Here is a 12,587-nt window from a genome sequence, read left to right as displayed (position 1 = left end):
ACCATCTTCATTAACTTTATGTCACGGGGCATCATAGAGTTTATATAGCAGGGAAAGAGGTCCTTCAGCCCATTGTGCCCATACTGGTCAAGGAACATCTATCTATTCTAATCCTATTTTCCAGAACTTGTCCCGAAACCTTGTATGCTCAGGCATTTCAAATGCTTGTCTAAGTACATCTTAAATGTCTTGAGGGTTCATAATCTTCAAATTCAATGACTGTTCTTATAACTCATGTCTTCATATCCTTTGTAAAAATATTAAATAGAGGTGCCAAAGAAACCACCTTTGAGACCCAACTGTGAACAATTTCCAAGATGATTATTCTACTATTACTCTCACCAGTCACTAAATAAAAACATATTTCTACTGATTGCTCCTTTTTTATTTAAGGTAAAAACAATTGTATCAAATGTCATACCTAAAGCTAACTACACAAAATCTGCTTGAGTGGGGTCAGTTAGCTTAGTTGGTTGGATGGCTGGTTTTCAATGCACAGTAGCACCACCACCATGGGTTTAATTCCTGCACCAGTTGACATAAAATCTTCTCATTCTCTCCCCTCATCTGAGGTTTGGTGACCATCAGGTTAAACCACCACCTCTCTCTAATAAGAGATTCGCCCTATGATTTGGTATGATTATTGTGACTTTACCTTTACTGCCTTAACTCTAACAAAATTCTTTGTTATCCAATCGAAGAAAATGAGTAAGATTGGCATGACCTCCCCTTTATGAACTGTTCTTCTTATTGTTCTTCCTTCAGCTTTACCCATTTTGGGGCCGGGTTGGTGGAGAACGGCTGTCACATTGCTGATTGATCTCCCTTGCTCCTGTCAGTCATCCATTCAGTTTCCAAGTGTCTCACCATTAGGTCTTTCTATTCAGTCTTGGGCCTTTCTCTTTCTTTCTTCGTGATATCACCACCCCATCACTCACCTCACCACATTTCCCCTCTCACTCCACAATAAATGATCACATCCCTTTAATCTTTTCTTGGCTACTTTGTTTGATATTTCCACTGACCCCTGATGTATTGGCTCCTATTCATGTCTTTTCTTGTTATTCCACCTATCTATCTCAGCATCAGCAACTTATTAGTATTCAACCATTCTTCCTCTCTTCTTGACATTACCTAAGTTTCTACACTATATATGACACTGGTCTCACAACTGTGTTGTAGACTCTCTTTCAGTTTCAGTGATTCAAGTCATGTCACATTTCATTGCACTACTTCCCATTATTTCACCCGGAGTGAATCTGTTGCTTAATTTTCACAAACTCACAATGGCTTTCCTTTATAATTTTATTTCTATCCAGATATTCGATGACCTTATCTTTAACAGGGATTTCCATAGCTTAACACACAAAGGACATCAAACTCATTGCCATGTGGTTTTCCACGTCATTTTTCCTACTTTTGGAAAATGTAGGAGTAACACCAGTTTTTTTTCCAGTCCCCAATTACCACTTTGGTAGTCACTGAATTTGTGCAAGTTCTGTGCCAGATTTCCTGCAAGATCCATTTTCTTAAAAAATCTCCATTGAGATTAATAACTTTTAAAGTGAAATTTGAGCTTTTATTTGAACTTTACTGGATTTGTAGAGAAGCCTGTAACCTTACTTCAAAATGGCTTTCGCTACTCTCATCCCTTGGGCAATGTGTAGCACATTTGCTTTGTATCAAAGCAGAAGTGCTAAACAGTTATCTTAGGTTTCAATTCCCTCCAATACAGATGAATAATCTTCTCAGTGAGTTTCTGTAAGGAAATACATCAAGTGTTCTTTAGAAGTTGCAGGTAGGATAGTTGTTCTCTTCAGTATCAGTCTTCAATTGTATGATTATCTTTCCCGGTGCTACGTAAGAGTAAGTGTTTTTTTTTGTTCTTTTCCCTGCCCAAACTCCACGCAGCAACGAAGCAGCACTATTATTATTGCTGCAATGACATTAATAGGCAGAGAGAACTACAGGCTAAGTTAAAGAACATTGCAGTGTATGCTTTCTGCTTTTCCACTCTCAAGTCAGAACATTGCACAGTTGTTATACAACCCAATATTTTCTTTTGTCGGTCAGGGTGCACCAGCTGAGTTGCAGATGTGCACAATCTTCCCCACTCCTTATTCTAATACAGGCTCCTGATGTTTTATGCCAGGATCATATGTTCAATGACCAATCGTGGAAATGAGGCAAAACAGTGGTCACAATCAACGCCTTATCTTTTAATAGTTTTTTTTTAATTTAAAGACAATCCTAAAATCATTCTTTAACCTCATGGCCTTAGCTAGAAACAAGTCCTTCAGGTCACATATTGAAAATTCAGGTGAATATTGCAAATTATTTTCTCGCCATTTAAATTGATGATTTAACTGTTGTTCCTAAAGGGAATTTAATGTATAATCAACTAACAATAATAAAGAAACATAGAAAATAGGAGTAGGGACAGACCATTCAAACCTTCGAGCCTGTTCCACTATTAAACATGATCAGGCTGATTATTTACCTCAGTTCCGAGTTCCTGCTTTTTTCATATAACCTTTGATCCCTTTAGGTCTAAGAACTGCATCCAAGTCCTTCATGAAAACATTCAATGTTGTGGTCTGAACTGCTTTTTGTGCCAATAAATTCCACAGGCTCACCACTCTCCGGGTGAAGACATTTCTCCTTATCTCTAACTAAAGGGTCTACCCCATTTCCTTAAACTGTGATCCTTGGTTCTGGACTCACTGCTGATCAGGAACCTCCTTCCTGTGTTTAACCTGTTTAGTCCTGTTAGCATGGCATCTCTGGTATTAATATATTATTTCAATTTCATTTTCAAATGATTAAGGATAAGTTTAATGTAAAGGAAATCACCTTAGCACCAGCTGGTCCAGTTGGTCCAGGATGTCCAACAAAGCCGTTGGGTCCCCTTTGACCGGGCTCACCCTGAAATATGGCAAAACACACCCAGATTGATGCATTTTTCCAGTTACAAACACAAATTCACATCAACACATTTGCACACCAGCTCAGCTGAAATCAGAAAAGCATTTCTCAACCTTATTGTCAGTTCATGCTGAAATATAGTTAAATTTGTCTTTCACATTGTGCCCTTCAAATGTTGCTGTTATAATGGCTTAGTAGGTTGCAAGGACAAACCTGACACATCATGCAGCTGGGTTCTCTTGCCAGACTTGCTAAAGTCAGCTACCATGAAGACCATTTCTATTTCTCAACTGTAGCAAATATCCTACCCCTGTAACTCTGCATTTCCCATGGCTAACCCACCTACCCTGCACATCTTTGGACTGTGGGAGGAAAATGGAGCACCTGGAGGAAGCCCACGCAAACATAGGGAGAACATACAAATTCCACACAGTCACCTCAGGCTGGAATTGAACCCGGGTCCCTGGTGCTGTGAGGCAGCAATTGTAACAATGAGCCACTGTGCCACCCTTAAATTCTCCATCTTCGATCCCTTAAATTAACAATGTGACTTTGATCTCAGTGGACGGTCAAATCTCTGGTCCAAGGGATACCGCTGCCTGATCTGAATTCTGCAGTTGGAAGGTTCAATGCAAAGGAAATAAGTTTGTGGGAGAGGATTGGTGGGAAGCACTCCTCTTTCTGATCCACTAGACGTGCTCTAGGGGCAGAACATTTTCAATAAAAATGCTTTTGCCATGTGTGAGCTATAAAACTATTTAAATGTGAAGCTGCAGCATTATTATAATATTTAAATGAGCATACCATAGGGCGGTTGTCAAGCAGCACACTTTGGATATTCCACAATGAAACATCAACACAAATACTGAAAACAAGGCAAGGAAGGGGAGCCGAAAGCATGTTTCATATTCTTGTTTCCATTTCAGACCTGTGTCTCTGAGTCATTTTTTTCTCCTTCTATTTGTTCAGCTATGTCTTTTTTCCTTATTATAGCATCTCCCATGCTTTTTCATGTTCCTCGCTGTTTGCACTTTTGTCCTTTCAATGTCTTTTCATTGCCTCACTGAGATGATCTTTTATATATTTAACAATTCTCCATTTGTTTATTATGTAGGTCATTAAATTCTTGAATTTTCTCTCTGTGACTGGGATATCTGTTGTCTGTGTCTTACACTGTGCCCTACCCCTGCCACAATCCCCTTAAATTAGTTTCTTTTAGCTTTTAATTCCGGTCACGGATTATGTCCAAGATATTAACCCTTCCCTTCTCTTCACTATTTCACAAAGATCTGTTCTATATTTCAAGCTTTTTCTTTGTTTTTGTTGCTCATATCCTGCATTTCAGTGACTTTTGTTTTACCATTCCCCACCATTAGGTTTAAAAGTGAGGGCGTGAAAGCTCTGAGAGCTACATTGATGACTGTATTGGCGCCACCTCGTGCTCCTGTGAGGAGGTTGAACAGTTCACCAACTTCACCAACACATTCTACTCCAACCTTAAATTCACCTGGATCATCTCTGACACCTCCCTCTCCTTCCTGGACCTCTCCATCTCCATCAATGAGGACCAACTTCACACTGATATATTTTACAAACCCACCGACTCCCACAGCTACCTGGATTACCCTCTTCCCACCCTACCTCCTGCAAAAATGCCATCCCGTATTCCCAATTCCTCTGCTTCCGTCGTATCTGCTCCCAGGAGGACCAGTTCCACCACAGAACACACCAGTTGGCTTCCTTCTTTAAAGACTGTAAGTCCCCTTCCCATGGGGTTGAAGATGCCCTCCAACGCATCTCATCCACGTCCCACATCTTTGCCTTCAAACCCACCCCCCCCAACCGCAACAAGGACAGCACCTCCTGGTTCTCACCTTCCACCCTACCAACCTCTGCATAAACCAGGTCATCGGCCGACATTTCCGCCACCGACAAACGGACCCCACACCAGGCATATATTTCCCTCCCACCCCAATATGCTTTCCGCAAAGACCGTTCCCTCTGTGACTACCTGGTCAGGTCCACGCACCCCAACAACCCACCCTCCCGTCCTGGCATCTTCCCTTGCCACCGCAGGAATTGCAAAACCTGCTCCCACACCTCCCCCCTCACCTACATCCAAGGACCCAAAGGAGCCTTCCACATCCATCAAAGTTTCACCTGTACATCCACCAATGTCATTTATTGTATCTGTTGCTCCCGGTGTGGTCTGCTTTACATTGGGGAGACTGGATGCCTTCTCGCAGAGCACTTTAGGGAACATTTCTGGGACACCTGCACCAATCACTGCCCCATGGCAGAACATTTCAACTCCCCCTCCCACTCTGTCGAGGACATGCAGGTCCTGGGCCTCCTCCACCGCTGTTCCTTCACCACCCGACGCCTGGAGGAAGAATGCCTCATCTTTGGCTTCGGAACACTTCAACCCTATGGCATCAATGTGGACTTCACCAGTTTCCTCATTTCCCCTCCCCCCAGCTTACCCGAGTTCCAACCTGCAAACTCAGCACCCTCTTCATGACATGTCCTACCTGCCAAACTTCCTTCCCATCTATCTGCTCCACCCTCCTCTCTGACCTGTCACCTTCATCCCCACCTCCATTCACTCTTAACTACCTTTTCCCCAGCTCCACCCTCTCCCATTTATCTCTCCACCCTGGAAGCTCCCTGCTTCGTTCCTGATAAAGGGCCTTTGCCCGAAATGTCAATTTTCCTGCTCCTTGGATACTGCCTGACCTGCTGTGCTTTTCCAGCACCATTCTAATTTTGACCTTGTCTGTTTACCCTATCGATGCCCCTCATGATTTTATAAACCTCTATAAGGTCACCCTCAGCTTCTGAAGCTCCAGGGAAAAATTCTCCACCGTATTCAACCTCTCCCTATAGCTTAAATCCTTCAATCCTGGCAACATCCTTGTAAATCTTTTCTGAACCCTTTCAAGTTTCATAACATCCTTGCAATAGGAAGGAAACCAGAATTGCATGCAATATTCCAAAAGTGGCCAAACCAATTTCCTGTACAGCTGCAACATTACCTCCCACCTCCTACAGTCAATGCTCTGACTAATAATGGAAAGCATACCAAACGCCTTCTTCACTATCCTATCTACCTGCGACTACTTTCAAGGAGCTATGAACCTGCACTCCAAGGTCTCTTTGTTCAGCAACACTCCTTAGGACCTTATCATTAAGTGTATAAGTCCTGCTAAGATTTGCTTTCCCAAATGCAGCACTTCACATTTATCTGAATTAAACTCCATCAGCCACTCCTCAGTCCATTGGCACATCTGACCAAGATCCGGTTGTAATCTGAGGTAACCTTTTTTGCTGTCCACTACACCTCCAATTTTTGTGTCATCTGCAAATTTACTAAGTATACCTCTTATGTTCACATGCAAATCATTTGTATAAATGACGAAAAGTAGTGGACCCAGCACCAATCCTTGTGGCACTCCACTGGTCACAGGCCTCCAGTCTGAAAAGCAATCCTCCATCACCACCCTCTGTCTTCTACCTTTGAGCCAGTTCTGTATCCAAATGGTTAGTTCTCCCTGTATTCCATGAGATCTAACCTTGCTAACCAATCTGCCATGGGAGATTGTTGAACGTCTTACTGAAGTCCATATAGATCACGTCTACCGCTCTGCCCTCATCAATCCTCTTTGTTACTTCTTCAAAAAACTCAATCAAATCCGTGATTTCCCATGCACAAAGTCATGTTGACTATCCCTAATCAGTCCTTGCCTTTTCAAATGCCTGTAAATCCTGTCCCCCAGGATTTCCTCCAACAACTTGCCCACCACTGATGTCAGGCTCACCAGTCTATAGTTTCCTGGCTTTTTCTTACCACCTTTCTTACATAATGGCACCACATTAGTCAACCTCCAGTCTTCCAGCACCTCACCTGATACAAAGGAGCCCAGCAAGCAGCCAGCAATCACTTTCCTAGCTTCCCATAGAGTTCTAGGGTATATCTGATCAAGTCCTGGGGATTTATCCATTTTTATGTGTTTTAAGACATCCAGCACCACCTCCTCTGAAATATGGACATTTTTCAAGATCATGTATTTTCCCACATACTATATCTTCCACGTCCTTCTCCACAGTAAACACTGATGCAAAATACTCATTTAGTAACTTCCCCTTTCCTGCAGCTCCACACAAGGGCCACCTTGCTGATCTTTGAGGGGCCTTATTCTATCCCTAGTTACCCTCTTGTCCTTAATATATTTATAAAAAACTCTTTGGATTCTCTTTAACATTATTTGCCAAAGCTATCTCATGCCTCACTTTTGCCCTCCTGATTTCCCTCTTAAGTGTATTCCTAATGCCTTTATATGATTTTCAGGATTCACTTGATCTCTCCTGTCTATACTTGACATATCCTTCCTTCAATTTGATGAGAACTTGATTGGATGAACACAACATAATGGCTCAGTGGTTAGCACTGCTGTCTCACAGCACCAGGGACCTGGGTTTGCTTCTACCCTCAGGCTACTGAGTTTTCACATTCTTCCCGTGTCTGCAAGTGTTTCCTCCAAGTGCTCTAGATTCCTCCCACAGTGTAAGCATGTATATGTTAAATAGATTGACCATGATAATTTGCCCATCTGCAGCCAGATGAGTTTAGATTAGATTACTTACAGTGTGGAAACAGGCCCCGTGGCCCAACAAGTCCATACCGATCCTCCAAAGAGCAACCCTTCCCAGACCCAATACCCTACATTTACCCCTTCACCTGACACTACAGGCAATTTAGCATGGCCAATCCACCTAACCTGCACATCTTTGGACTGTGGGAGGAAACCGGAGCACCCGGAGGAAACCCACGCAGACACAGGGAGAATGTGCAAACTCCACACAGACAGTTGCCCGAGGCGGGAATTGAACCCACGTCTCTGGTGCTGTGAGGCAGCAGTGCTAACCACTGTGCCACTGTGCCGCCCACTAAAAAATATGGAATGCTTCATGAAATTGCGTGTCATCCTTGCGCAGTTAGCTATTGAAAATGCAGCGATAAGGTATGAGGCAGGTTAGTCATGGGAAATGTAGGGATAGGGTTGGAGGTGGATCTGGATGCACTGCTCTTCAGACGGTCAGTGTAGACTTGATGGGCCAAATAGCTTAATTTAACACATTAGGATTCTATGTAATTATTACAACAAAGGTGGAGGTTACTGAGAGCATCATCTTGAGTGTAGCCATTCTTCGGCACCACCTTACCTCCACCAATGTCATTGCCACCATGAGTCCATGTTGGGCAAATTTTGGCAATGCAGCCTTTGCTGAAGCAACCGGGACAGCATGGTGGCTTAGTGGTTAAGACTACTGCTTCACAGCACCAGGGACGTGGGTTCAAACCTCGTCTTGGGAGTGTCTGTATGGAGTTTGCACATTCTCCCTGTGTCTATGTGGGTTTTCTCTGGGTGCTCCGGTTTCCTCCCACAGTCCAAAGATGTGCAGGTTAGGTGAAATGGCCATGCTAAATGGCCCATATGTTCAGGGATGTGTGGGTTAGGTGCATTAGTCGGGGTAAATGTTGAGTAATAGGATAAAGGAATGGGTCTGGGTGGGTTATTCTTCAGAGGGTGGGTGTGGACCTGTTCGACCAAATGACCTGCTTCCAAACTGTAGGGATTCTATGAAATCATGGTAACTGGGATTGATCATCGACTGGTTTACTCCACTGAAACTTGACACTGACTTATTGGACTGAGTCGCCTTCCGTGCTGAAAATTACTCTGTGAGTTGGATTTCACAGGATGCAATGGTTCTCAGCCTCTCAGCTAAAGATGCTTTGGAGAAATGTATCATTGAGAACAGTATAAATTGCATTTTTGCCTCTGTCTTAGGAGGACATTCTGATTCAGGGAGCTGTTGACAGGGAGTTCCAGCATGCCAAGGATCCCAGGAATGCCCACATCTGGAAGGTCTCTATGACAGTAATGTGCCATGGGTTCAAGAGGGTAGGGGTAGTGGTAGAATGGTTTAATGGATGTAGAGCTGGAAAACAGGGTGGTAGGGCTTCAAAGGGCCCTGAGGATCACAAAGGAGTCACCGTTTGCATGTTATCAAGTTCTGCAGCTTACACCAGTCCAAGCAGTTAAAGAAATTGGACTTTCTGTATGGTGTGCAGTGTCCCCTGCTGCCAGTAAAATACCACTCAAAATAGGAAAAGATCTCTAAGTGGCCATTACAGTAATTGGTCATGTAAAAACCTTAAGAGAAGGGGTGGAGGTGGGGTGACCTTGGTATTTTTCCTGGCCCCTATAAAATTTCAGGCAGTTTCAGAGATGAGTTGCCAGGTGGCAGGAAAGCCAGTAGCTGGGTTTCACTTTCCTGTTCTACTTCAAACCAACAGGCTGTCAAATGTAAAATTCTGCTCTCCTCGTGACCCATTTTTGCTCTTTGTAGTGATGCTGGTTCTGCCTGGGGTTGGGGGTGGGGTGCTTTGCAGCAGAATCATTGCTGGATCCCTTGAGAAAAGGTATAATCATTGGGGTCAGTCAAAGGATAAGAGCAAATTACTGCGGATGCTGGAATCTAAAACCAAAAGAGAAAATGCTGGAAAATCTCAGCAGGTCTGGCAGCATCTGTAAGGAGAGAAAAGAGCTGATGTTTCAAGTCTAACTGACCCTTTGTCAAAGCTAAAAAAAGGGAGAAATAGGGAGGTATTTATACTAGGCTGAGAGAAGGTGAGTCATGGCTCCAGAAGCAAAGGTAGCAATAAAGAGGTGACAATGACAGTGCATAGAGAGATTATAGGGAGATTAGGAGCTGTGAATGACCAAAGCTGAAGCGATGTGACAAAATATGTGGGGGATGGGGGAGATGGGTGAAGCAGAGGCAAAATGGAAAACAGGGAAGAAGGTAGCAAAGGGGGAAGAGGAGAGGAAAATGGTGATGAGAGAGTGGGGAGTGAGAGAAAGAAAGATAATCAAGAAATAAGAGGTACAGAACAGTGAAAAAAATAAAATAAATGAAATAAAATTACAGAGCAGAATGAAAACAGAGGGGTCGAGATGGGATAATCATCTGAAGTTGTTGAATTCAATGTTGAGACCGGCAGGCTGTAACGTGCCTAGTTGGAAGATGAGATTCTGTTCCTCCGTTTGTGTTGAGCTTCACTGGAACATTGCAGCAGGCCAAGGACAGACATGTGGGCATGGGAGCAGGATTGGGTGCTGAAGTGGCAAGCCATGGGAAGGTTCAGGACCTGATGGCGTACAGGGCCAGGTCATATGGGTAGCCTTTGACTCTGGCATGGCACTCCGTTGACTTGGCTTGCCCAAGTAGGAGGGATTTTCTTCCACACCCAAGCCATGGGCATGTTGACCAGTGTTTAGCTGGCATATTGCCCACATGGTGTGGCAATGCCTACCACTGGTACACCAGCAGTGATGGTGGGATAACGCCCTTAAGTGGTTACCTCAAGGCCTCAAATGGCATCTGATGGGGAGCACTATCCTTGACTTTGTCCAGTCTGAATTTAATTGAGGAGAGGTGAGTCAGGAAGGTGGTAGAGTTTCCACTCCAATATACACTCCTTCTGCTGGTCAACAAGCTCTGAGGGAACATTAAATTCCTGCCATTATCTTTATTTCCCTTTCTACCACTGTTTTCAGATATGCTGATTATTTCCAGAATTTTGTTTTGCTTTTATTTCAGCAATCCCCCATAGCCCTGGCTAATGATGTCTTATTCAAGCTATGGACAGAAGCTGAGCACAGTTTCAGTGAGGTCTGAAAGTCTGACTGAGTAATTTATCTTTAGGTCTTGGATATCTTGTTATTTCAGCTTCTGGTAACATTTCAACACCATTTCTCTGTTGGCAACTTAAAAGTGGTGGCTGATTGTTCTTTCAATTGTTTCCGCATTCATTTTAGCCACAGCCCATCCTAGTGAACCTAGTTTGCAGAAAACCACTTGAAAACCTGTATAAATTGATATGTAATCTATCTGATCTCCCTATTTAGAACCATCCAGATTAACATTCCAAATGGCTTGTGTTTCTTTGGGAGTTATTTCTTTTTTATGCTTAATCTACTTTTTGCAGCAACATTATAACAGAATGCCTTGAAGACTATATCAATAAAAGTTCCAAATTGTTATATCAACATTTCAATAGAGTATGGGGGAAGTAGTTCATTGCCAAAGGTGTCAACTTTCAAATTAAAAGTTAAACTGAGGTTCTAACCACCTGTTTAGGTAAAGGATTTCATAGAACTGTTTGAAGGCTAGAGCTGAAAAATGTGTTGCTGAAAAAGCGCAGCAGGTCAGGCAGCATCCAAGGAGCAGGAGAATCGATGTTTCAGGCATAAGCCCTTCTTCACGTCGATTCTCCTGCTCCTTGGATGCTGCCTGACCTGCTGCACTTTTCCAGCAACACATTTTTCAGCTCTGATTTCCAGCATCTGCAGTCCTCACTTGCTCCTGTTTGAAGGCTAGACAGTTCTCTTGAACAACCATGTCCTATCCAACAACATCAAACTATTTTATGTGATCTTATAATGTGTCTAGTGTTTGAGGGACATAATATCAGTAGAATGAATGGCTGAGCCATTTTAGGGAATGCTTCATCTATGAGTGTCCTTCAGCTTTGCAACAATTCTCCTGCAGCAACAAGTTTTGGATTAACATCAGTATTTCCATTTGGTCTTGGATCTGATTCTGCTCCCATTCTTCCACACCTGGATATGTTTAGATTGCAAAAGTGTAGAACCTACATTATTTAATGATAATCTTGAGACCCTGGCAAGATTCTATTCTAAGGTCTGCTCCATAATCTGCCAAGGCCTCTGAAATATTACCACAAGATGCTAGCAGTCTATTCTATGACTATTCGTCTAGATGCACAGACCACATTATATCTGCACTTTTAATGCTATCAATAGTCAGGGTTCCCTAAGAGGTTTCTCTTGTCCTTTAAATAAAAGTCAGAATAAAATAATCAAGATTGATATCTGGGAATTCATCAATTAAGCTGAATGTTATAGTGTTACTGATCAACTGGGAGACCAGATGTACTACACATTAGATAGTACATTCTTCTATGTACCATTGGTTTTATTCAATTTAAGTTGATTAAGTTTGAATCTGGCTATTTCTTGCTTCGGGTGATATATTTTGTCAGTTCTGAATTTAATCCCTTGTGGTTTGTGAATAGAATTAAATTGAGGATAGTGAAGAAGGCGTTTGGTATGCTTTCCTTTATTGGTCAGAGTATTGAGTACAGGAGTTGGGAGGTCATGTTGTGGCTGTACAGGACATTGGTTAGACCACTATTAGAATATTGCATGCAATTCTGGTCTCCTTCCTATCGGAAAGATGTTGTGAAACTTGAAAGGGTTCAGAAAAGATTTACAAGGAGGTTGCCAGAGTTGGAGGATTTGAGCCATAGGGTGAGGCTGAACAGGCTGGGGCTGTTTTCCCTGGAGCACGGAGGCTGAGGGGTGACCTTATGGAGGTTTACAAAATTATGAGGGGCATGGATAGGACAAACAGACAAAGTCTTTTCCCTGGGGTCGGGGAGTCTAGGACTAGAGGACATAGGTTTAGGGTGAGAAGGGAAAGATATAAAAGAGACCTAAGGGGCAACTTTTTCACACAGAGGATGGTATGTGTATGGAATGAGCTGCCAGAGGATGTGGTGGAGGCTGGTA

General features: G+C 43.0%; 1 protein-coding gene across 1 annotated transcript in view; it reads right to left on the bottom strand.

Annotated features, from left to right (window-relative positions):
* The window catches only part of LOC122550244 (uncharacterized), a 265,713-nt gene that overhangs the window by 111,489 nt on the left and 141,637 nt on the right, over positions 1 to 12,587 (bottom strand). The window contains exon 20 of the mRNA XM_087987130.1: positions 2,854 to 2,925. Within this exon, the coding sequence (XP_087843256.1) occupies positions 2,854 to 2,925 (72 nt within the window). The remainder of the gene's footprint in view (positions 1 to 2,853; positions 2,926 to 12,587) is intronic.

The sequence above is a fragment of the Chiloscyllium plagiosum genome, unplaced genomic scaffold (assembly GCF_037043375.1).
Source record: "Chiloscyllium plagiosum isolate Xiang-an unplaced genomic scaffold, Cpla_swu_hap1 HiC_scaffold_5, whole genome shotgun sequence".
Classification (NCBI taxonomy): domain Eukaryota; kingdom Metazoa; phylum Chordata; class Chondrichthyes; order Orectolobiformes; family Hemiscylliidae; genus Chiloscyllium; species Chiloscyllium plagiosum.
The sequence above is the reverse complement of the archived record's forward strand: the minus strand, read 5'-3'. Positions and strand labels throughout refer to the sequence as shown.